The sequence below is a fragment of the Aethalodelphis obliquidens genome, unplaced genomic scaffold, assembly GCF_003676395.1.
Source record: "Aethalodelphis obliquidens isolate GAN/ISIS:26980383/991018 unplaced genomic scaffold, ASM367639v1 scaffold17, whole genome shotgun sequence".
Lineage (NCBI taxonomy): Eukaryota > Metazoa > Chordata > Mammalia > Artiodactyla > Delphinidae > Aethalodelphis > Aethalodelphis obliquidens.
The window spans coordinates 6519576-6546776 of record NW_020837961.1 but is presented as its reverse complement, the minus strand read 5'-3'; the positions used below and the strand labels follow the sequence as shown (position 1 = coordinate 6546776).

Here is a 27201-nt window from a genome sequence, read left to right as displayed (position 1 = left end):
GATTTACCCAAATTAAATGTCATGAGTTATAAACTTGATTTCGTCCAGGATCTTTTTTTTTTTTTTCCTGGCTGCGCCATGCAGCACGTGGGATCTTAGTTCCCCGACCAGGGATCAAACCCGCGTCCCCTGCATTAGAAGCGTGGAGTCTTAACCACTGGACGACCAGGGAAGTCCCTCCTCCAAAATCTTTAGATCAGAATTTCTGCAGGTCTAAAACTGTATTCTTTTCATAATGCCCAGAGCATTTGACAAAATTTCAGTTTATAGAAATTAGGTTAAGAAATTTCAAACAGTAAATTTTACCTCAAGCTTAGTTTTGTCTTACGGACAATTCATAGCAAACAGTGAGAAAAGCCTGCTGTGAAACTACCAACTCTAGAAATGCTCTCATCTCAAGGCAAGCCAACAAGTCTCCTCAACACAAAAGCATCAGCTCTCTTGATAGAAAGGCTACAGACCTTGAGACTTCTGCTTTGATTCTCACCCAAGTTTGCTTTCATCTAAAATATATATAGAAGAGAGAGAGAGACCAAAAAGGTATATTCCTTTTTAAAATATCTGAATTAATGTCAATGAAATGTCAGTATGTATTTTAACCTACCTTGAGAGAAGATGATGAATCAAAATATTCTCAATCTTAATTTTGAGAAAGAAATTGGATTTCACGCAAGTTTTCCTTCTGAAAAGTTTCATTGCCCTAAAGTGTTTATTCTGTGTTTCTTACCAATTCAAATGCTCTTACCAGCCCATCAAGGGTGAAGTGGGAGAAATTAAGCTCTATGTTGCAGAAAAGACAGTTGATGGTTCAATTTCTCAGCATTTAGGTATAACAGAACCACATTATTTGCTACCTCCCAACATTACATGATTGTACCCATACTAATCCATCAACATTAAATAAACATAATATGGGAGACATGGGTGGAGGCAAAGAAAAAATATGGCAAAAATACCTTCATATAGTAACTATAATCTGTATTGTTTATTTTGGCAGAAATAATTCTCTTACTACTATGTCAGAAGTTATATACGGTTAGTAAAATCTCCAGATATCTTTTGAGCATTATTATACATTTTTGCATACTTCTATCCTAAGAGTTTAACAGCTTCAGATTGTGCCCATATTGGTAAGTTAATAATATGATTAAAGGAGGTGTAAAGAAGACCAAATTAATTACAAGTGCTTTCTTCAAATGATGTGTTTTGAAATCAGTTTATTTATTCAAACTTCACAAATATTTTAGAAAATAAGAGCAACCAACCTAAGTCCTTATCCTGTAGGACAGAGTAGCATTTAGCCTCTAAAAGTGGTTAGAAATTTTAGGGGCCCTCTTTAGCATGTTTAGTATCTCGCTTCTATTTGAGTTTGAAATGCTTTGAAATCTCAAGAACACCTGCAGGCAAGACACCCTGACTGCAGCCGCTCATCCTTAGGTTAAGATATTATCAATAAATTGTCTCTGAGCCAAAATTATGTGAACAAGTTTAACAAGGCTCGCCAAATCAGATGTGGCCCTTACATTTCAAGTCACAAACCATAAATGGATTACTATGGATAACATGAGTATTGCTTAAGTAATATAAATCTTCCAAACTACAAACTTAAAGTAAGAAATCATAAAAGCTTCATAAACGTAGTAGGGAATACAACAGACAGAGAATTGGCTCTGGAACCCTGCAGACCGGGATTCAAAATCCAGCTCTGTTGCTTACGGAGTAAACCTTGGGGCAACCTTTCTAAATATCATTTTCATCTGTGAAATAGGAAAAATACCACCTAACTTCGCAGGATTGTTGTGAGGATTAAGTGATACGATGTAGATATTCAGTAAATGCTATCTATCACTGTTTTAACTGTCTCTTGAAAAAAATATTCCTTATATCTGAAATATAAGTTAATATGAAGGCAATATCACCTAGTGATACAGGAGCAGATATTCCTCCAGAAATGTCTTAAACTAAAATTTTAATCTGGTTTTTTTCTATTATAGATGGTGCTGGATACTTACAGTTAGAAGATTATCTACTTCTACCCTATCTGTAGGGTATAGTAGTTTTATCATTTTGCATACTTTGTAAATGTTCCAATGAAAACTACAAAATGCCACAAAAAATTATCTGCGGATCACGTGCTTTACTCATTCTTTAAGTAAAATTTTCATATAACCTAATATCTTTACTAATGTCAGGGTAGATGTGTCAAAACTATTAAAACAGAAGTAAATGTCATTCTTTAGGCAATTGCTCAAACTTTCTCAAGAGCTTCTGTAAGTAGTTTCAATTTTAGAGAATTCTATTCCATGCCAGGAAGAAGCAATTTCTTGCTACCAGACAGTAAACGTAGAATCACTCTTTCATGCTGGGACAAGGTTATCCCACCCCTCACCCAATGAGCAGATCATTCTTGTCAAGTACAAGTCCCTTGTTATGTACCCAAGGACCAGGATTTTATGGATTTTAGAAAATTAATACTGCACATAAACCTTGTAACTCTTCCAGAGAGGTTTGAGGCAGCATCCTGAAATCAAACATTCTAATGTTTCTCAGCAAAACTTACAGTCACACTAAGGGGAAAAAAGCCTCCTGTCAGTTCAGTTCAAATTTACCCCAAAGGAGTTTTGACACTAACTCGGGGTTGGGGGGAGAGAAAATAAAAAACAAAAAACATCTTTTCGATCGATTTACCTTAGCCCTAGTTCTGTCCTCTAGCTACAGAGTAAGCCTAATACTCTTTTCAAATATCTGAAGGAAACAACCACGTCTCTATCCCCTAACCCTCCTTTTCTTCAGATGCCCCACCTGTAGTCCAACTGGAATGAAGATGGAATTATGACAGTCCCTACCTCAGGCTGACAGGAATTAGTATCATGAGACTTTCCCACTGGATATCTTGGCCAGAACGTGATACACATGCGACAAGGCAGTGTTATTTTCCTTCCTCTTCCCTGCTTCCAAGAACACGTGGAACACCAACTCTTTCCTTTCCTCTGGGAATTACAATGTTAATAGTGAGTCTCTCAAAAACCTATGTCAGTCTTTAACAATCTCTTCCTAACAAAAAACACCCAAACTCCCAAAGACCTCCTCTGTCTCTGATTTCAGTTCCTTTCTGAACATCTATTTTTAATTCATTTATGGCACACACAGTTACAGTAGAGTGAAATGCATATAGCAATTTAAATTACTAGTTTCCTCCACACATTTTTTTAAGTCATAATTCTTGGAAATGAGAACATGATTTCTTGTTCGCTGATCCTGACCTTTACCAGCTAAGAGTGACTGAAATTTCCTCATAAAACTTACAACTCTAAAGGCAAGAATACATGAGGCTTCCACTTTTGAAAGCAGCTTCAACAAGATCATGTAAAGCAAAATGCAAAGCAAATAATTTAAAGATAAATCAGATTAAACAATGGTGATCGGTGCTATTCTGAAAGAAGCTTGATGTGACAGGAACATCCTTCAGACCTCAGAAGATCAATGGGGAAAAAAAAAAAAGACAAACAAGAACTACATGGAAAGCAGAAGTTATGGCTGAACAGAAATTTACCTTTATTTAGATTCTGATTCTTCGAAGAGCATCAGTTGTTACGTTTGGTTTAAGCCATGCTTAAATAAAATGCATACAAAATATGATTATTTATAGCTCTTTTGACTGGAAAGCAGAAAATTCTGTGTTCTGTTTCACCATATTCGCTAACTTTATTCGGATGCAAAACCTTCTAAATGCAAATCATTTTGAAAGTGAATAAAATAATCTCCAAGTGATCTACCCCTGCCCTTTTTATATATGAGCTCTGTGACGCTGCCTTCTTTTCAGTACATGTTCCTTTGTTGCCATTTGGCTTTCGTGGAGATTGCGAGCTATAACCCATGGCAGTCAGTTTCAGAGTCCTCACTCCAGTGGGCATCTCGTTTCTCTGCCACAAGTTTGATGAATTGAAAGTGACTAGCATAAAGCTTGAGTTTATCACTGATGTCCACCCATTTCACTTTTCCAGCATCATCTCCAGCTTCTAAGGTAAGGTTATCCATTATCTCACCTGGTTACCAAAGAAAAAACATCATCAAGAAAAAGTAATTTATTCATTTCTTTTTCAGCATAATTCTGTATCTTCAAGTATTGCTACTGTAATAACCTTAAATCATCATTATATTAAGTGGCCAAGTGAATTAAAAACTAAAATATTCCAAATTTCCCAAATGCCCCAATTTTAACTAAGTTCCTAAATTTTAAGTGACGGTACCAGTAAGAAAGCTTTTCTCTTTAAAAAGTAAAAATATTACCCTTCAAAAAAAAAAAGAGAGTTCACATTAAATAAACATGAAAACTCACATCAAAATTCCAGAAGGATTACAGATTTAAATGTTAAAAAAAATGAAAGAAAACAATTATTGATGACTCACTTTAGAGTCTTAAGGTAAGTGTACTTTTCCAAGTATGACACCAAACCAGAAACCATAAAATAAAATATTCAGTGGGGGGATGAGGTGGTGGTGGGATGAACTGGGAGACTGGGATTGACATGTATACACTAATATGTGTAAAATAGAGAATAAGAACCTGCTGTATAAAAAATAAATAAAATAAAATTCAAAAAATATTTAGAGTTATATTTATAAATACATATAAATATATTTATTAAAATATTTATAATTATCAAAAATTAAAAAGAAATGCTTTCAATCACTGTTGGCAATCTAAATGGCATATTTCTGTAGGACAATTTGGCAATGTTTATCAAGAGCTTTTAAAAAGCAAATGTTCTTTGATGAGCATTCATTCAAAAAATATCAGAGTGCCTCTTATGCACCAGACTCTGTACTGGGGATACAATAAACAACCCAGCAAGTCCACTTCAAAGGATTTATCCTAAGGAAATAAAAAGACAAGGCTACTGAAGTATTCAAGGCAACATTATTTATATCCAAAAAGAGAAAATGGGACATAACCGAACTTCCCATCTAGAGGGCACAGATTATTAAATAAATGATAAGACAGCTACACAATGCACTCCCATTAAAAGGGAAGCCATTCTATAAATACTGATATGGAAATATGTCCATAATATATTTTTAAGTGAAAATTCAAGTAACAAAACAGAATGTACAGTGTGAGCCCATTTTATTTTAAAAACAACTATATAAAATCTGGAAAAAGATAAATCAAAATGCTAACAGTGGTATCTTTGGGAAATGAAATAACTGGTGCTTTAAAATTTTTTCCACTTTATGTCATCTATTTTCTAAATAACTCATTATAAACACTATATCCTTTATCTTTACAATGATTACCTTTAAAATAATAAAGCTGCTTCTTAAAAGAAAAGAATCAATTGAATATTTCAGCATAACAGGTTTCTAAATCCCAGTGCTAAAATGACAGCTCTTTGTGTATCTCACAGCAACTACAACATCCAATTTTCAATGGAGAACCAGAATTAAGAAGTAAACCTGAATCTAAAAGTTAAATTAAAATATCTGATTATCTAAATAACAGTGTCCTCTAACATGCTCTTTATCAGATCTAATAATGTCTGAAAAGCATCCTCCCCTTCTGGTCACCTAATAAATTACACAAAACAGAATTCTAAAAAGTTTAAAGTTTATAGTCTGACACGTGAAGAGCTTGGAAGTCATCACTCCTATCTTCACACAAAAAAAATCTGAACAAACTGAAAGTCAACAACTCTTTTTGGATCCATCAGAGAATTGAGGTCACAGGGCACAATACCACCCTGAAAACTGGAGAGACAGGCAAATACAGAGAATCACAACTTACCAGGAACAGAATCCCACCTCTGGAGCTAACAAGTGGTAGAAACATTTAAAAGGTAACTGACTAATTTTTGGAAACTGATCTGTGAACTAGCTTGAGAGAGAAAATCTCCTGGAGGCACAGTCTTGGGGTGGGAGGGTCATATTTTCAGGAGTTTTACCTCCAGGAATGCCACCACGTTCTCAGAGTAAAGACAAGAAAAATCCCCACTTGCTTGCAGCAGGGAGAGGGGAAAAGTAACCATCCTGAAATAAGACAGAGCATTCTGCCCTTAAGGAAAATATTTCACCAGTCCTAACCAACCTGGGGGAAGGGAAATACCCAACTCTAGCCTTCCTATCTCGCCTAAGAAGTATGAGGGTGGAAGGAAGAAGCTGAGAAGCCGCAGTGAAGGTCACAGCCCAGGGGCCCAGGCTCACTGAAAAACTAAGGCCTAATCATTGGGTTCTCCTGTGATTCTCCTCCAAAAGCCCACAAACTCCCTCCAAATCCCACAGCAACAGGGATTCCATAAAATAACAGGGAGTGTAACTGAAAGAATTGCCAGGCACAGACCTTATTTAAGTAGTCTCTAGAGAAACCCAAAGACAACAGAAGAGACAAAAACAAAAACACCGAAGGAAGTTTTAGCCTCTGACACGTCCAATTACAGCAAATAAGTACAGCCTAACTCCTAGTCAACTAAACATAAGGCCTCACACTAAAGATCTATTTACCTCAGTCTCTTTTACTGGATACATCATGTTCACCTTTCAAAACAACTAGAAGGCATGCTACAAGGCAAAGAACACAGTCTGAAGAGACAAAACATCAGGATGAGACTCAGATATAGCAGAGATTTGGAATTATCAGACCACAAAATTTTTTTTTAAGTGCAGAGAGAAAATAAAACAGTGAAAACAGTGATTTGAACAACTCAAACACTATAAAATCAACCTCTAGAGGGTCAGTCATTGTTTTTTAACTCCAAAAATACGGAGCTAACAAATTTATCAGTACTTAAGTTGTAGAGACCTGCTTGTAAATTATATTTGCATACTTCTCCTTCTGAAATATTTCTTTTAAGTTCTCAATACCAGGATGAATTATCCTAATACTTTGGTTAGAGTTGTTGTTTGGAAGTAATGAAATTGGTGCTGGGAGTTTTCCGAAGTTCAACAAGAATGTAAAAGTGACAGATCTTCTAGTTCCAGCCCATTTTGTAAGGAAAAAACTGAGACCAAGAGAACATGTGATTTGCACAAGGTTATACTGAGACAGGAAGGGGGCAGGGCAAAACCTTTAAAAGAATGACAACTTTAGGGCACATAATTTTAGTCTATAAATTTAACCTTAATTTTATATGCTACCAATGGATTAAAGGATATTAGTTACTGGTAACACTTTTAAAGCTTTCTTCTACATATTCTTTTAATATAAACAATCTGCTTTCATACAAATATTATCCTATAACCGGTAGTTGATTGACTTAAAATGCTAAAATAGTCCAGATTTAACTGTGCCCCAGTAGTCTGCTTCACTTAAATTGGATCCTCTAATTCAGTTAGCTTAAAAAACATAAGTAAGATTACCTGTTTCATCATGGTAATTCACAGCTTCTGTCTCCATCCATGCGTTATCAGTGTTCCGAGGATCATCAACATAACCTTTATATATCTATTTTTAAAAGGAGACAGACCAAAAAAAAAGTGCAGGGTGAACAGGAGTGGGTAGAGAAGAGCATGCTACCTTCATTAGAATCAGAAATATCCTGTTGCAAACAATGCACGTTTAATTAACATTAGTGAACTGTACACTTAAAAATGGTTAAGATGGCAAATTATATGTGCTTTTTATGTGCTTTTTATCACAAAAAAAAAGAAATGTAAATATTATAGGACCTTTAATGTAGCATTCCATACACTTGTTTTACATTTCCCAGGGAGGGAATTCCCTGATGGTCCAGTGGTTAGGACTCGGTGCTTTCACTGCCAGAGCTCAGTTCAATCCCTGGTCGGGGAACTAAGTTCCCACAAGCCGCGCAGCTCAGCCAAGAAAAAGTCGATGTGAAAATGAAATTAAGAAATTAAGAAAACAGGGACTTCCCTGGTGGTGCAGTGGTTAAGGCTCCACGCTTCCAATGCAGGGGGCCCGTGTTCAATCCCTGGTCAGGGAACTAGATCCCACATGCATGCTGCAACTAAGAGTTCACATGCCACAACTAAGGAGCCCGTGAGCCGCAACTAAGACCCAGCACAACCAAATAAATAAATTTTTCTTAAAAAAAGAAATTAAGAAAACAATTCCATTTATAATAGCATCAAAAGAATAAAACATTTTTAAAAATAAATAAATAAATTTCCCAGGGAACAGTATTCTCAAGAACATTTTGAGGCGGCTTTAAAATTCATAAAACCCTCAATACCTCAGACTCTAATTTCAGAATTTAAAAATAGTCATATTTGGGCCACATGATTTTTTTTAAGAGTCTATAAGTATTTTTCTGTTTTAATAACTTCTGTGATTATAGTTTCAGACATGCAAAGATAGATTCTTCTAGTTAGAAATCTATAAATAAGGTTAGTAAAGACTAATATTTAAGCTATTAATACATGAAAAGATTTGGATCCAGCCATCTACGACAAATGTGACCCGAAACCCAGACAGCATATTGATAGATAAATAATTAAGAAATCCTAATTCTAGAAAGAAAACAAAGCAATTCAAAGAAAAGCCAATAAAAAAGAAAAGAAAATCTACCCTTTTCCTTATTATTAGTGCACATATACCTTATAAAGTGATTTTTTTTAATCACAAAGGGTATGTAGACAAAACAGCCATGAGACTTAAATGGTTATGAACAAGAAAAACTCTGAACATAATTTTTAATATAATTTAAAATATATTATATACATATATATATACATATATATATACACATATATTTAAATATAAATGTCCTTTCAAAAAAGCTGAATTCATGCAAATTTTTTAAAAAAGAAAAGATTTTCCGTTAGATGGGTGAACTCAGTGTCACATTAGCTCACACCTAAAGAAAAATTAAGAGGAAAAAATGTATTATAGTAAATGATGTAACTGGCCTAAAGTTGGACTATAAAAATTTGAGTAGAAATCTATTTACAGTTAAGAGCTACAATTAATTTGTTTTTATGAACGTGTATTTCAAATATACAAGTATTTCACTTTATTCAGAAAATGATCTACCAGATTTCCAGGTGAACTTTAAGTAATTTTCATTAATCCCCAGGACTAAATCCTTCCTGGAAATCTTCATTTCTTACCACTAGATGTTCCTGGCTGAAGAGCTTGTGCAACTTTTCCTCTAATTCTCTCTTTTCAGCACCAGATTTCTGTAAGGAGTTGAGAGCTTCCTCACCAAATTCTCTTTTCAGTGTGGCACTAATCTTCTCTCCTGGATCCACCATCCCCTAAGAGTCACATTTTTGTTTAGAAAAAGTAATAAGCTTCAATTCAATCAATAGATATTTACTGAGTGATGCAGTGGACATATATTGCTCTATCTGCCCATAATCTTCTGTGATATGTTCTTCTCTAAATCATTTGTTTCTAGTAGAAGCTGCTTAGCAGCGTATCCCATATACTCAACCATAGTAATTAGTCCAAAGTTAGCCTACGGTCAACTGAGCCAGTCAGACTCCTTTCCTGGTATCTTCCAAAGTCAAGCTATGGAAGGAAGGGATGCAGGCAAGAAAGAATACAGCAAATTGATACTTTCCCCATTGGTCATTCCATTCCAGCCAAACTGACCTCCTCAGTGTTCCTAGGATATGCCAGACATATCCCAACCTTAAGGCCTTTGTACCTGCTATGACTTCTGCCCAAGATGCTTTCCCCAGATATCCATCCACATGGTTCAGTCGTTCACCTCCTTCAGATCTTTACTCAAATGTCACCTTCTCAGGAGACCTTCTCTAACCACCCTATTGAAAATTGCAAACTCTCAAACACTTCCTAATCCCCTTCCTTGCTTTAGTATTTTTCTTAATATTGGTATTTATCACCTTCTAACATTACAGTAACTTGTTCATGTTATATTATCTGTCTCCCTCAGTGGAGTGTGAGCTCCAGGAAGACAAGGATGTTTGTTTATGTTGCTCTGCTGTATCCTCAATGTCTAAAATATTAGCTGACAAAAGGCAGATGCTCAAAATATACTGAGTAGATCAACGACTCTCAAAATTATATTAACGACAACAGTTCCCTGACTGATCAGAATTTCAAATGACAATAAAAATATAAGATCCTGTGATGATATCATTGTATGTTGCATTCAGCACTGAGTGGAGTTTGACTATTTGGCTCTTATAATTAGCCTAAGCTTTTGTCACAGTCAGCTACAACCTTCATTTTCATTCCATTTTACCCGACAAAGAAAAAAAGCCATTCCTGCAGATAGGAGAATGTGTATATAAAGAGTCATCCTCTCATCAAACTATCTCCATTTCACAATATGGCATAAAATATAAAACCCACTACTGAACACATACACATTTTTAAAAGCCCCTTGAAATACACTACTGACATGAACTCAGTAGAAGTATACTCTTCCTGATGATATTATGAAAACTCAAAAAACTACAAGGAACAGTAATAGTGTTATCTTTTTAAAAATACTAAAAATCTTACCTTGGGCTTGGAGTAGGTGTTGAGTTCTGAGATGAAACCCAATATTAGTGAGTATCTACTATACCAGGTGCTTTATATGCTATCTCTAATAATCCTGTGAAATATGTATGATTATTTTTAAAACAAAGGTCTGAACTCCATATCACTAGCTCAAAGTGCAAAGGTCAAAACACAAGCCCGGGTCTAACTCCAAAGTCCATGTTCTTTCCCAAAGGTCTTAGAATTAGACTCAGATTCTAACAGCTTTGTTGTATTATCCTACATTTGCCATTGACAATGATACTTCATTGCAAAAGAATCACTGGGGAGGAATGGAGAATAAATGAAGTAGAAAAGATCCATACACAATAACCTTGTAGTAAATAAAGCAACTAAAAAGAACTTACAACACTGATTTGACTTAATTTTAATGCTTACCCCTGGGATGGCCCATTCTCCACAGTCTTTCCTTTTTATTGCAACAAACTGTAAGATGTTTTTCCCAGAAATGGGATGGGTAATTTTATTTCCACTTCTGTCCCTTTTCCACCTATAACAGTAATGTAAGTTCATAACTGATTTAGAACAAAGACCAAGGTTCTATTTCAAGCTTAAGACAAAGCTATAAAGATATATTTTTCTTTATAACAGAGTATATATAAATTTACCTCAAATCAGCTAGTTTTGTAAAGAAATATTGTTTTGTATTAAAAATATTCTTTATTTAGCACTGTTACAAACCAAGACAAATGTCTACTTTCCATAAAGGATATTATAGTATCCATAATAAAAATTCAAGATATAAACAGTTTTTACTACTTAAAGTAAGATTTATCAAAAAAAATTAAAAGCATAACAGAATTTAAAAGAAGGGTCATAGGGTGGGATAGGGAGGGTGGGAGGGAGGGAGACGTTAAGAGGGAAGAGATATGGGAACATATGTATATGTATAACTGATTCACTTTGTTATAAAGCAGAAACTAACACACCATTGTAAAGCAATAATACACCAATAAAGATGTAAAAAAAAAAAAGAAGGGTCATAAAAGTTTTTTTTTTTTAATCCAAGGATCCTTTTTAAGAATTTTAAGTAGTGAAAAAGATCTGTAATATTTGCTTTTAACAGTTTGCCCTACGTTTTCAGAAAAGCAGATTATATGATACAGGTTCAGCTGGTCTCAAGAAAAGTGCTTCTCAATCTTTATCCCCGCTTTTGATAAAAGAAGTCTCACACTATCCTTTAATTTAATTTTATATCTCAAATTGAACTGCATTTTTTTAAAGCATCGAGGCGACATTAATTTCAGAATGTGCTTTTTCTAACCACAGCCTCCTTCACAAAGATGTTGATAAATCTCCCCTTCTCCTTCCCTACACCCACCACATCTACTTCCTCCTGCCGAATTTTAAGAATAGTTTTAATAGTCCCTTAGGCAAAGATAAAGATTTTGAACTTCCAGTACTAAACCAAAAAAGAAAGCCTATGATCTAATCATCACTACGCATGAGACTCAATAAAATATACTAGTTTAGAAGACCTAAATAGACATTTCTCCAAAGAAGATATACAGATTGCCAACAAACACATGATACGATGCTCAACATCACTAATCATGAGAGAAGTGCAAATCAAAATTACAATGAGGTATCACCTCACACCGGTCAGAATGGCCATCATCAAAAAATCTACAAACAATAAATGCTGGAGAGGGTGTGGAGAAAAGGGAACCCTCTTGCACTGTTGGTGGGAATGTAAATTGATACAGCCACTATGGAGAACAGTAAGGAGGTTCCTTAAAAAACTAAAAATAGAACTAACTTATGACCCAGCAATTCCACTACTGGGCATATACCCTGAGAAAACCATAATTCAAAAAGAGTTATGTACCAAAATGTTCAATGCAGCTCTATTTACAATAGCCAGGACATCAAAGCAACCTAAGTGTCCATGGACAGATGAATGGATAAAGAAGATGTGGCACATATATACAATGGAATATTACTCAGCCATAAAGAGAAACGAAATTGAGTTATTTGTAGTGAGGTGGATGGACCCAGAGTCTGTCATACAGAGTGAAGTAAGTCAGAAAGAGAAAAAACAAATACCATATGCTAACACATATATATGGAATGTAAAAAAAAAAAAAAAAGTAGTTCTGACGAACCTAGGGGCAGGACAGATATAAAGATGCAGACGTAGAGAATGGACTTGAGGACACGGGGAGGGGTAAGGGTAAGCTGGGACGAAGTGAGAGAGTGGCATTGACATATATACACTACCAAATGTAAAACAGATAGTTGGTGGGAAGCAGCTGCATAGCACAGGGAGATCAGCTCAGTGCTTTGTGACCACCTAGAGCAGAGGGAGAGGGAGGGTGGGAGGGAGACGCAAGAGGGAGGGGATATGGGGATATATGTATACGTATAGCTGATTCACTTTGTTATACAGCAGAAACTAAAACAACATTGTAAAGCAGTTATACTCCAATAAAGATGTTAAAAAAATTTTTTTGAATATAGTAGTTTAGATATGAGTGCCCAGATTTCTTTATATTGTGGCTGAATACCATATCTAACCCATAATTCCCCCCCCCCCAAAGAATTCATAGTCTAGCAGTGGAGCTAGACATGTATGTGAATAAACTACAAGAGTGACAGCTTGATGAGTACAGTAAATAGAAATGAAAGAATAATTGGTATAAGAAGACAACATCTGTTTTTAAGGATGCCAGAGACAGGAAACAAAGTTATAAAATAAAATAATGTATTCAAGAAACTGAAAGTATATGTGGCAACATAAGCATCAGTGAGGGAAAGATAGATGGTGAGGCTGGAGAAGTATGCAAAGAATTCATCAAATTCATCTGCTTAGAGAGCCAGAGAATATTTTTTAAGCAGGGAAAAAGCCATTAGCAATTTGTATTTTAGAAAGCTCACTCACTTTGACAAAAGTTTGGAAGTTGGTTTGGAGGGAAGCAAGACTGGAGGCAAGAAAACCAGCCAGAAGACTGTTACCATGGTCCAGGTACAAGACGATGAGCACAGGACTGAAGGTAGAGACAGCGAACATGGAGAAAAGACAGATTTTACCTTTACTTTTTTCTTTTTTAGCCTTTACTTTTTAAAAGTCATTTATATAGCACTTATTATGGACCTGATACTGTTGTGCTTTAATGTATTTATCCACTTAAGCCTCAAAACCAGCCTATAAAGGAGCTGTATTATTGTGTTTATTTACAGATGTGGAAAATGAGGCGCAGAGAAGTAGATAACTTGCCTGAGGTTGCAGAGGAAAAAAGTTGTGTAAACCAAGATTTGAACCCAGGCAATCTGGTTCCAGAATCTGCACTCTTAATCACTATACTATTTTACTTAAATTAAACAAACAGTATTTACACTAATTAGGTAAGAGGAGGGATAAGGTGGCAAATGATGGCTCTGTCCACTCAGAAACGTTTACTAGCACCTACTACACCTCATGTGCAAGGAGCTGGGAAAACGAAGACTAACACAGAGCCTCTGCTGCTCAGGCAGCCAGCCAGCCGGCCAGTCATGGCTAGAGCCCTGGGAAGAGAAGCTGAATACAGAGAGATGCTGCTGGGCAAAAAGGCAGGACCATGCAGATGATGAAAAGCTTGCATATCACATTTACATTCTCAGATTTTATCCTCAATGGACTCATTTAAGGATTTTAAACAGAGTAGTTTCTTGTTATGTTTCTGTTAGTACCAAATACATTGTCACTAAATTTAAAACAAAATTTCTTGATACAACAGAAATAATATAGCATTTTAACTAGTGAACCTCATTAACATTTATTAAATGCTAATGATATTCCTATGTATGATTCATATTCCCTCCCTACTTCTGATGGTCCACACCTTCCTGTTTCTAACCAAACAGGAAAGAAAATCATACCGCCATTAACTTTTTTTTTTTTTTGCGGTACGCGGGCCTCTCACTGCTGTGGCCTCTCCTGTTACAGTCTGTATTTATCCAATAACTCAGCTCTTTGCTACTGAAGTGTGTTTTAGTTCTTACCTGGTTATGATGGGATCTGCAGCATGATTGGGGCCCCATCGCCCCAAAAGCCCCCGGCCAACCAGTCCTGTCCGTCCTGCAGGATTTCTGGGAAAAAAAACCCATAAAATCAATTGAATGTACTCATCTTTTTTAACACAACTTGATATGGCCCAAAACAAGGTAGTAAGAGCAATAAGAAGGAAATAATATCTCTACACAAATCGAGTAGCACTATTACATATTTGACACTCAAAGTACAGATTTCCTTATAGTGTTATTTAACTCTTCTTTCGTGCTTGTCTTAAGTTTTGGGCTTGATCCAGGAGGAGGATCTCATTTCTATAGTTGTTCTACAATATAAGAATTTGTTTCAGTTTTCACCTATACTTCAAAATTCAAACTAGAATCTTACTGGACTCAAATCTGGAAGAATGAAATGCTCTGCACCTAATCATCGTCTACCTCTGCGACAGCAATGCTTTATCACTGAGGACACCCACACTTCACTTTCTCAACATCCTCTTTTCCCATTCCACTCTCCTACAACCTATCTCACTCAAATAGTTTTGGTTACATTTTAAAGTCCATTTTTTCACAGTGGGTTCTACTAGATTTTTATTATCAGTAATAGATATTTTGTAGCATATAATGAGATAGAAGTATTTAACATTTCAAGATTTCAAATATACCAAATTCAATTTTTTATAACAATTTTATAAAAATGCCAACTACTATTTAACCTAATGCCACACCCAATGTTCAAAAGTCTGTCAGATAAACATAGCAACACTCACGCCTGAGTGATCTTCTTCCAGTTTCTTCCAATATTCCTTAAATGTTCAACTTCCATTATGTAAAATCAAATGCCCTAAGCTGCAATCTTACCTATTTAATGTTATATCTTTGATCCTCCCAGTATGTGAAAGTAAATAAACAACCTGTCAAATTTTCTTTTTCAGCCATCTCTTTTTATTCTGGTCTTCCCTGTGACTTTTATTAAAGTTGAGTGAATCTTTATATTGTTTTATACTAGACTTAGAAATATTTCAGCAAGACTTGCAAATAAAAACAGAAAGACAAGACACCTGGCCAGGTGATGATAATTCTACTTTTCAAATTCAGGAGGAGGGGCAGGGTGGTCAGCAGCTATGTTTTATTCCATGTAACCATACACCCCTGAATACAAAGGATCAAAGCCAATATTAAGAGAGATAATGTTAGTTTTTATAGATGACCAAGCCTGTTACTTATAAACTAGAAGCTGTAGAAAAGACACATAGATTATCCTATAGCCTGAGCAGCAGAGAAACTTGTTTGCAGAAAAAGAAAACCAAAGGCAACATATAAAGAAAAGCAGACATAAAGCAGAGAGACAGTTCTAATGGATTTCCAACTCCACCCTTTCCTAAAGTTAGCTGCATTTCTGCTCTGGGCTTGAGATGATCCTATAGCCCTGTGGTAAACTTCACTTTTTCACTCAAGCAAGCTACAGTTGGTTTCCATTAGTCAGAGAGTCTTGACTAAAACAACAGGCTATCTTGCCTTTGCTGACTATCCTTTTATATATGTGCATGTCTTTTAATATATTTTACCCAGAAAAGAATCTGAGGAATAAGTCAAATGCAAGGAGAGTTTGACTTGAAAAGGTTCAATAACATAGAAAGGCGAGTAAGTAATGAACAAAGAAAGCATTTAGCAAGGAAGACCAGGCTGGGGTGAGAGGAGCTCTACTATCTCCAAGTCTTAGAAGAACTAAAATTATTTTAGTTTTTGCAACATTTTTACGAGGTAATAAGCATGATTACCAAATCTGTGATCCTTTTTTTGTTTTATTTGAGGCATGCTAATTTTTACATTTCTTCCTAACTTGTATAACGTCTTCTTAAGGAAAATGGAAAATTTTGGAGTTGTGTAGAAAAATCATTTTTAGAAGTACAAAAAGAGGGACTTCCCTGGCGGTCCAGTGGTTAAGACTCTGTGCTTCCACTGCAGGGGGCACAGGTTAGATCCCTGGTCGGGGAACTAACATCCCACATCCCACTCACATGCTGTGCAGCACGGCCAAAAAAAAATTAAAAATAAAAAAAGTACAAAAAGATACATGATGTTAAATTGTTGGGTTATTTTTATTTTTACTCTTATATATTTGGACAAATTCTTACTTTAAGGTATTATCTCATTTTATAAATAACTACTGAGATACAGTTTTTAATCCTTTCCTTCTCTGTTAATCTATTCAATTACAGTTGACCCTTGATCAATGCTCCCGTATAAACTTATAGTCGGCCCTCTGTATACACGGTCCCCCTGTATCCGTGGTTCCACATCCAGGGATTCAACCACACTCAGACAGTGTAATTCTGTAATATTTACTATTGAAAAAAAATCCATGTATAAGTGGGTCTGTGTAGTTCAACCCCTGTTTTGTTCAAGAGTCAGCTGTAATTATTTCTACTTCAAGGTAAGGTTACAAGAAGATGCATTCAAACCCTGTCTCTACCACTTACTCACTGTGTGCAAACAACTTAACATTCTCTCTCCTTACCTGTAAATGGAACTAAAAATATCCACCCACAGGGTTATTGTGGTGATTTAATTAGATCATGTAAATTCTTTCATACAATGTCTGGTATATACAAGCACTCAATAAACATTAATTATATTGATAAAATAAAATGTATATTTTAAGGCAGGACAAGAAAATTTAAACATAAAATTTTCTGTGTCCATCTGGGCCTCCACCCTCCTTCCTTAATGTGCAGTGTGCATCTGCACTGCACATTAACCAGACCTCCTCAAAGATGGGAGTGCCTGCTTGACCATAAAAATCCACTTTTTTCCCCTTTATTCTGACACTAGCAATGTAGCTTCTTAAAAGAATGGCATTCTCTCCCAACTCTGAAAGATGGCATGGTGACTTGCTGCTTGCTTTGCATGTGCTCACCTGGACTATGTATCTTCGGTGAACTTTATGTGAAATATCGGTATGTCATTTTAATGTACAATCCTTCATCTCGAAAATGTATATGACTGTATCTTCGAACACGTGGAACAGTTCTCAGAGCTTTCTGAGAGTCTGTCTTCTGGGTTATAATCCTCAGTTCGTTTGAATAAAATTCCCTTCATTCTTCTTACCTTGATTGTTAATTGAATTTTCGTTGACAGTATTTTCTACCTTTTAAAGACCCATTATTGTAAGATGTCCCATCCCCAGTACCTACCTAGGTCTTCCATTTTCTATCTCATACAGGCCATTCTGGCTCTTTCTCTCAACATGCCCATCCTTTTCATTAAACTTCGGCGAAAAGCTGCTTTCACTGTAATGAGAATACCAATGCAAAATAAGAAATAATGACCCAATACTACCAACAGCTTAATAATGCCAGTCAGTTATTTATAAAAACAGTATCCTTGAAACTAAATTTTTAGTTACAACATTAGTTAGTTTTCATTTACAAATTCATCAACTCCTTCAAAACAGTTTCTGGAAAAAGAAGATCTGTTTAACCAAAACACCTTGTAAGACAAGGATATGTGTTGTAACCCCTCTGGGAAGGACTAATGGCAGACACACTGGAGCTCCTCCCACATACTACAAGAAAGTCTATGTTACTATTAGCAAAGTGGAATTGGCCGTGGGCACAATATGGCAATTAATGGTTCCTATAGTTCTAAAAATAAGATTCCTTCTGATATTTTGTCGTTTCTACTGTTTCAAAGTAATTTTAATTTCTTCAAATGTACACGGATTAATACTTTGATCAAAGTAAACCCACAAAACATGAATTCACCCACAAACTTCATAATAACCATGATGTAGATTAAAATAGATATAATATGCTGGAAATGTTCCAGATCTGATCTGGACATAGCTCTGGATTACAGAGTTATATACATATAAAATCTTACTGAGCTACACCTGCATACTTAAGAAATGTATACTTTACTGCATGTATGTCATACTCAAAAATAATTTTTTAAGCTATAAATAAACTACTTTCCTCCCCATTATGAAATCGCTGACATAGTTGCACTGACGGTGAATATTTATATAGCACTGGACAGTTCACGGGCAGCTCTGACATAAGTTTCACTTTTTTTCTTGCTTTAATTCCAATAAGCAAGAGAATAGATATATTTGTGCTCTGTTTTGGAAATAATTTCCAACTTGAAGGATCCAGACATTTTCTCAAGACTTCTAACCATTCTTCCATTGAACGCACATGTAAAAATAATTAAATGGTAAAAATCATGAAATTATAAAACCAGACTTATAATGCTCTTGGGACTCTAGAAATGCACCATTATATGTGGAATCTAAAAAAAAATGGTACAAATGAACTTATTTACAAAACAGAAATAGAGTCACAGATGTAGAAAACAAACTTACGGTTACCGGGGGGAAAGGAGGCAGGGGGATAAATTGGGAGATTGGGATTGACATATACACACCACTATATATAAAATAGGTAACTAATAAGGACCTACTGTATAGCACAGGGAACTCTACTCAATACTCTGTAATGACCTATATGGGAAAAGAATCTAAAAAAGAGTGGATACATGTACATGTATAACTGATTCACTTTCCTGTACACCTGAAATTAACACAACATTGTAAATAACTATACTTCAGTAAAAATTTTAAAAATAAAAGAAACTAAATAAATATTGAATACTAGTTAATGAAATACTTGTTGAAGTATATAGGGGGAGATGTACTGATACACCAAAAAAACAAGATGGGGTCTTCCCTGGTGGCGCAGTGGTTGAGAGTCCGCCTGCCGATGCAGGGGACACGGGGTTCGTGCCCTGGTCCGGGAAGATCCCACATGCCGCGGAGCGGCTGGGCCCGTGAGCCATGGCCGCTGAACCTGCGCGTCTGGAGCCTGTGCTCCGCAACGGGAGAGGCCACAGCAGTGAGAGGCCCGCGTACCACAAAAAAAAAAAAGAAAGGAGGAGGGATAGATGGATATATATGTGATAAAATAAGTATAATAAAATGTTGATAAAAGAATCAAAGTGGTGGATTTATGAGTGTTCCCCATAAAGTTCTTTCAAATTTTCTGTATGTTAGAAATGTTTCATAATAAAATTTTAGATAAATAAAGGGAGCCATCTTCTGGGGGAAAAAAAGCGTGACTCTAGTTATAATTGAAGCATTAACGCTAGTAATACAGCTTGATTTAGACAGTGACACAAATTTAACTTTTAAAACACAAACTGAACGAAAAATAAGAAGATGTATTGTCTTCCTCTGTTTACACTGTATAGCACCCCTGCCAACATCATTAATTTTAATTGTACATAATGTGTATGTATAATATATGTGTAAACATGTACATCCTCTAAAATGAGGGAAATGGAACTCATTTACAGCTAATAATTTCTCAAGTTAGCTTCTTGATTAATTGATAATCCAAGTACTATCACAAACACACCTTTGGATTAAATAAGGAAACTGTGGGTAGAAATCAAGTCACAGCAATAAGTGACCTGGTAAAGTTTAACAACCTAATGAACTAATATGGATCAATCCAACTAGCAAAAGTTCTTATTTAACTGACTAAATAAGGCCTTGAGAGGACGATCATTTATAATAAATTTACCCATTAAATCAAACTTATAAAATGTCCCAAAACTAGGGCAGCAGTTTAGCAGAGTAGTTAAGGGCATGAAATCTGAAGTCAGACTGAGCTCAAATTCAAGCTATACCATCTACTAGCTACATGACCGACCATATGCAAAGGACAAACTTTCTGTGCTTCCATTTTTTGTGTGTGTTTATTTCTCTATAAAGTAGAAATAACAACCCTGTCTGCCTTCCAGAATAGTTATAAGAATAAAATAAAATAATGGTTATAAAACATTTAGTACAGTGCCTAGCTCACAGTTAGCACATTTTACAACTCTATCATTATATTTATCAAAAGAAACATAAATATAAAACATGAATCAACACAGCACTTCTCTGAATTTAGTCAAAACATTTTTGCTTGACTTTTTTTTTCCTCCTTCTCTCTCCGTTTTCTATCCCTTTTCTATCTTCTCACACTGGTCTAATTTTATCATCATCCTGTTCTTAGTAATCTGGAAGAAGTTTCTGAAAAATATTCACTATTCAAATACAAATCTAGCTATGTTGGAAAATAACCACAAAAGGTGTTATTGATAACCCAAACAAAAGAAATAAAAACAGAGACCACCACTTGTCATTTCATAAAGTAAAAAACTCCACAACAAAATAGATTTACCTATTTGGAAAGATCACCATAAAACCCCCAAAAGAATAAACAAAAATGAACTGAATAGCTTTGGCAAGAATTCAAGCAAATGGGAGGGACTTCCCTGGTGGTCCAGTGAGTAAGACTCCGTGCTCCCAATGCAGGGGGCCTGGGTTCAATCCCTGTTCGGGGAACTAGATCCCACATGCATGCCGCAACTAAGAAGCCCGCCTGCCACAACTAAGAGCCCGTATGCCGCAACTAAGAGCCCATGTGCCACAACTAAGACCTGGCAGAGCCAAAATAAATAAATAAATAAATATTTTAAAAAAGAATTCAAGCAAATATGGAAACTGAGTTATAATAAAGTCAAGCACTGGATAAAAACTATTTTTCAACCATAAAATGATAATTTACAAATACAACCATTACCTTCTCCAAAAGTCTTACACCCGGCTAACACCAACTAATTTACTCACCTGATCTGAGGATCTGCCCACCGAGGTCCAGCCAAGACAGAGACTGCAGTGTATTCCACAGGATTATAGTCTTGCCACTCAACAAGCCAGCCTACCTTTTCATTAGGAACCTGGCTGCGTTGAACTTTTGAACCTGGGTAAGGAGATGTCCGAGCCTTGTTGTGGGAATTCTCTTTGGTACCATCAGAACCAGACATCATGTTGGAGTTAAGATGAAATCCACAGGATGAAAATGAGTTACTGGGAGGAAAAAGAAAAATGTTTTATATAAGTACAAAATTAATTAATTAAAGAACCTAATTCACAGACCACAAGATAGAACTTTTCAAAGACTTAAAAATCAGAAAATTCTAATTTGATGCATATTAGTGTAAAGATCCAACATCTGTGAGAGATTATTTTCAAATATAAAAATATTGCTAGGGGGCTTCCCTGGTGGCGCAGTGGTTGAGAATCTGCCTGCCAATGCGGGGACACGGGTTTGAGCCCTGGTCTGGGAAAATCCCACATGCTACGGAGCAACTAAGCCCGTGCACCACAGCTACTGAGCCTGCGCATCTGGAGCCTGTGCTCTGCAACAAGAGAAGACCGCGACAGTGAGAGGCCCGTGCACCGCGATGAAGAGTGGTCCCCACTCAACGCAACTAGAGAAAGCCCTCGCACAGAAACTAGACCCAACACAGCCAAAAATAAATAAATTTATTTAAAATATATATATATATATATTGTTAGGGACTTCCCTGGTGGTCCAGTGGCCAAGACACTGTACTCTCAATGCACTGGGCGTGGGTTCAATCCCTGGTTGGGGAACTAGATCCCACATGCATGCTGCAGCTAAGAAGCCTGCATGCCGCAACTAAGAAGCCTGCATGCCTCAACTAAAGATCCTACATGCCACAACTAAGATCCCACACACAGCAACAAAGATCCCGAGTGCCGCAACTAAGTCCCAGTGCAGCCAAAATAAATAAATAAATATTTTTAAAAAATATTGCTAAATCTGATTAATTGAAACCTACTCATTGAATTTATTTTCATTGAGAAAAAGGGACAGAAGTTTACTTTTGTTAGCACAAATGTTGGGGAAGATAAGTTTGTTATAAAAATTCAACCACAAAAACAAATGTAAAGGAAGACTCTTAGGTCTACACGAAGGAATCAATTTTATAAAATAGTTTACGGTCTAACATACATGTGTAAAAAATGTATGGCAAAAATAGCACAAAAGAATAACAGGAAATGGAAATATACTGTTGTAGGATTCTTACATTATACACAAAGTAATGTAATATTACTTGAAGTCAGACTGTGATAGATGTACAAATTATAAACTTTAGAGTGAAATAAGAGGCGTAGAGCTGAAATAACTAGATAGTATATACAAAAAAAGAGAAAACAAAAACAACCTTTACCTCACAGCCTACACAAAAATTTTTCATTTCTCTTCCTGACTAAGAATTTAAATGCCTTCTCATTATTCTTAGAGATTAAAATTCCTAATGACCCTAAATTAGGATATTTAATATGATAAAGGGGATTCTGAGAACATGGTAAACTGATGACAGCTCCCTTCCCCTGTTCTCACAATACTGTAACAATTTGCCCTTCCTGATACAAATGGTGGATGGGACAAACACCAACTTTATGGGGTGGTGAAATAAGTCAAATTCATGTGCCTCTTGATATAATATAGTGAGAAGCACAGAGCAATCATTTCTGAGGTATTCCCTACAAGAATATGTGACCTGAGTCTAGACATGAGGAAATATATAACACACCCACATTAAAGGATAACTTACAGAATAAAGGTCCATACTCTTTAAATCACTAAGGTCATGAAAGATTAATGTCCAGATAGAGACATGAAAACTAAGTGCAATCAACGATGAATATACTTATATCCTTCAACTCAGTAATTTCATTCCTGGTAATCTATCCCATAAAAATGAAATAACCAGGCTTCCCTGGTGGCACAGTGGTTGAGAGTCCGCCTGCCAATGCAGGGGACGCGGGTTCGTGCCCTGGTCCGGGAAGATGCCACATGCTGCGGAGCGGCTGGGCCCGTGAGCCATAGCCGCTGGGCCTGCGCGTCCGGAGCCTGTGCTCCACAACGGCAGAGGCCGCAACGGTGAGAGGCCCGCGTACCGCAAAAAAACAAAACAAAACAAAAAAACAACCCAATTTAAAAAAATGGGTGGAGGATCCGAATATTTTTCCAAAGAAGACACAGAAATGGCCAACAGAACATGAAAATATGTTCAACACTGCTAACCATCATGGAAATGCAAATCAAAACCACAATGAGATATCACCTTACACCTGTCAGAATGGCTATTATCAAAAAGAAAACAAATAACAAGTGTTGGTGAGGAAGCGGAGAAAAGGGAATGTTTGTGCGCTGCTAATGGGAATGTAAATTGGTGCAGCCACTATGGAAAACAATATGGAGATTCCTCAAAAAAATTAAAAATAGAACTACCATATGATCCAGCAATTCCACTCCAGAGTATTTATCTGAAGAAACCAAAAACACTAATTAGAAAAGATACACACCCCGCCATTTTCACAGCAGTATTATTTATAATAGCCAAGATATGGAAGCAGCCTAAGTGCCCATCAAAAGATGGATAAAGATGTCTCTCTCTCTCTCTCTCTCTCTCTCTCTCTCTCTCACACACACACACACACACACATGCGCACACACAGTGGAATATTACTCAGCTATAAAAAAGGAATGAAATCTTTCCATTTGTGACAACACGGTTGGACTCAGAGAGTATTATGCTAAGTGAAGTGTCACACAGAGAAAAGAGAAAGACAAATACTGTCTTTCCACTTATATGTGGAATCTAAAACACAAAACAAATAAACAAACATAACAAAACAGAAACAGAGTCATAGATACATAGAACAAACAGGTGGTTGCCAGACGAGAGGGTGGTAGGGGGAGGAAAGAAGTGGAAAAGGGAGAAGATTAACTGAGGTACAAACTTCCAGGCACAAAATAAATGAGTCACAAGTATGAAATGTAAGATGTGGGGAATAACTATGTTATCTTTGTATGGTGACATAAGGTAACTAGACTTACTCTGGTTATCAAGTTAAAATGTATGGAAATATCAAATCACTATGTTGTGTAACAGGAACTAACATAGTGTGGTAGGTCAATTATACTTCAAAGACAAACTCATAGAAAAAGCGATCAGATTTGTGGTAACAAGGCAGGGGGGACGGGGCTAGAGGGCAAACTGGATGAAGGTGGTCAGAAGGTACACACAACTTCCAGTCATAAGACAAAAACGTACTTGGGATATAATGTACAACATGATAAATATAATTAACACTGCTATATGTTATATAAATATATGAGAGTGGTTAAGAGAGTAAATCCTAAAGTTCTCATCACAAGGAGAATTTTTTTTTCTATTTCTTTAATTTTGTATTTATCTGTGATGATGGATGTTCACTAAACATGTTGTGACAATCATTTCATGATGTATTTCAAATATTTATGCTGTACACATTAATCTTATACAGTACTGTATATCCATTTTATCTCAATAAAACTGAAGGGAAGTATTATGAAAATAAATTTTATATTATAGGTATATAAGTATATAGATTTGGTTATAACCTAACTAAGTCTTCAAACAAGGAATTAATCAAATTTGGTTTTATTATATTTCTATTACATTTTATTTATAACTACATTATTCAGCAAACTTCACTTTTATACCTTCACAGTCAAATCAGAGGGGATAATTTTAGCAAAAGTATTAGAAGCCTTCATCAAAATTTCCCCAAGACCTCCCTTACTCCTTTGATATTCAAACCATTCTTGCTTGAAACACTATCTTTCCATCGGTTTTGTCAACTTTTTTTTTTTTTAACAAGAGCATTATGTCTTTTATTTTCCATGTACCCGTCCCTGTGTGAATCGAGGAAAGGATACTACCTGCCTTTTTTTTTTGAATAGACTATTTTTTAAAGCGGTTTCAGGTTCACAGCAAAACTGTGCAGAAAACACACAGCTCCCATGTACCCCCAGTCTCCCCACCACACACACATAAAGCACTCCCCATACCAACATGCCCCACCAGAGAGTTACATTGGAAATAAGTGGGCCCAAATGTCCTAAGTGAGCAGTGGGACGTAACCATGGAAATCAGCCCTCCTCCCTCCCTACCCTACAAACAAAAAGTCGGTATTAGTTGTTTGTCCCCAGGATAAAACCAAAATTTAAAGAAAATGAAGGACTAGAACCTCTATTGTGAATTAGGTATTAGAGAACACAGCAGAAATTTAGGCTTAATATCCCCATAATTCACACTGAGGAAATAAAGTTAGGGCAGCTATGTTCAGCGGGGAAGCTGCTACACAAGTGTAAAGTCTGGAACGGGAAGGGGGAGGTTTCCAGCCAGTCCACCTGCTGCCACCTGCTCACACACCCTCAGCCTAAACCGTCAGGTCTAGGTGCACTGGTACCTGGGGGCAATATTCAATCAGTGCTCCTGTTTACAGAAAGCAATGCCTATTATCTACATTAATCAAAATATAAATAACTAGCATCCGCCAGATGTTTGAGAAAAAAACAAGGAAAAGGGACCAAAAAGGAACAGAACCAGTGACCCAGAAGGGTCAGACAATTCAGGAAACAGAAAATAATTTTTATTCTAATTATTATTTTTACAGATTCAAAGGACTTTTATAGCCATAAAATAAGAAAAGGATATTAAAGAGAGCAATTAGGGGGAAAAAGTTCTTGTCAAAATTTACGATTCAATAGAAGAGATGACAATGCACAGGACAGCAGTCTGAACTAGTAATCTAGAAGATAAATTTGAGGAAAATCTCTAAGAACTTCATACAAACAGACAAACCAATGGAAAATTAAAGAAAAAGAGAAACAGAGGCACTACCCAGAAAGTCCAAAAGCTATCACTGGAGTTCCGGGGGTGGGGAAAAAGGACAGGACAGAAGAAAAAATAGGGGAAAAAACAAATAGAAGAAAATTTTCTCGTGCCGAAAGTAAACACGACATGAGAAGCAAAAATATAAATAAACAAGAAACAAACAAACAAAAACTCCTAGAGGCAGCCTCATAAAACTTGTTTATTACTCCGCGCCTACCATGGGCATGGTACCTAGGACATCGTGTTTAGAAACCAGAAGGAGAGAGGAATAAAAGGAGGAGGCAGCGTGAGCTACCATAAATGCCTGAATTTATCCAAGGCAAATTTTTTTAAAAAGGTAACTAATAAATATATTATCTACACTGAAATGGAGAAGTGGAGGAGAGCAATGACGACTTATATTTTTCCTTTTACAGCATTTATACGGTTAGCATCTTTAAACTACGTGCATGTGCTAATTTTAACAATAATGTTTTAAGTATTAACCAAAAAAAAAAAACACCAAAAAAACAAAAAAATGGTACGGAACAACACCACACCCAAACATGTGCTATTTAAACTCTCTGGGGACAAGAATGTTAGCGACTCATGGAGGATGGCAAAGTTCGAGTATCATAAGAAAGGTCACTACCGCTTGTTTTTCTCAAAAGGCAGGTAAAACATTTTAGAGCCTTTTAAAAAACGTGTATATGGCCGTAAAGAGCTGGGACCCAAGCAAAGCCTACTGAAGCCGCCCGACCAGAAGCTGCTTCCCCCTCACAACACAAGGACTCGGGACAAGGAGCCAGTACTAGAAGAGGGAATACCTGCACGCCGCGATGCTGCAACGGCCCAACGACTTGAGAGTCACTGAGGCCAAGGCCACAGAGAGAGACACGGTGGCTAAAGTCTTCCCCAGGAAGCGTCCGGCCATCAGCAGCCCGCGGGAAGATGTGCGGAGCAGGGTCGCTGTTAGCTTGGGCCGCAGCCTCCGGCCTCCCCACACCCCTGGGCCCCGGGTATCCAGCAGGCACTAGGACCGGGCGGCCCTCGGGTTCCGGAGCGGGAGCAGCCAGTTTTATCTCATCAACACACAGGGGACCAAACGCCCTCCCCAAACAACGGCCCAGCTCGACACGCCGCCCAGGGGACGCCCAAGCGGCCAGCGCCAGCAG

General features: G+C 36.6%; 1 protein-coding gene across 3 annotated transcripts; it reads right to left on the bottom strand.

Annotated features, from left to right (window-relative positions):
* Positions 1-190: 190 nt before the first annotated feature.
* NUDT9 (nudix hydrolase 9) lies at positions 191-27201 on the bottom strand. Of its 3 annotated transcripts, XR_003434944.1 has the most exons (9): positions 26854-27116; positions 21135-21374; positions 17653-17748; positions 14450-14536; positions 10847-10958; positions 9064-9210; positions 7354-7438; positions 3554-4046; positions 191-2990 (listed from the first exon to the last, which is right to left on the bottom strand). XR_003434944.1 is itself a non-coding variant. In XM_027116864.1 (8 exons), exons 1-8 carry the CDS (start codon positions 26958-26960, stop codon positions 3868-3870), a joined length of 1053 nt encoding a protein of 350 aa, XP_026972665.1. In that variant the 5' UTR covers positions 26961-27201; the 3' UTR covers positions 3532-3867. The 3 variants fall into 3 exon arrangements, 2 of the variants coding, with proteins under 2 accessions (XP_026972665.1, XP_026972666.1); XM_027116864.1 differs by lacking the exon at positions 191-2990 and having other exon boundaries at positions 3532-4046; positions 26854-27201; XM_027116865.1 differs by lacking the exons at positions 191-2990; positions 3554-4046 and adding an exon at positions 4665-6576 and having other exon boundaries at positions 26854-27124.

Bases quoted from the DNA above. Each gene is read 5' to 3' on its own strand.
- NUDT9 (XM_027116864.1), bottom strand. From the start codon at position 26,960: ATGGCCGGACGCTTCCTGGGGAAGACTTTAGCCACCGTGTCTCTCTCT. The intron at 10,959-14,449 runs GTAAGAACTAAA...TTACTGTTATAG, and splicing joins GCAGATCCCATCATAACCAG to GTGGAAAAGGGACAGAAGTG. The intron at 9,211-10,846 runs GTAAGCATTAAA...TGTGACTCTTAG, and splicing joins GAGAATGGGCCATCCCAGGG to GGGATGGTGGATCCAGGAGA.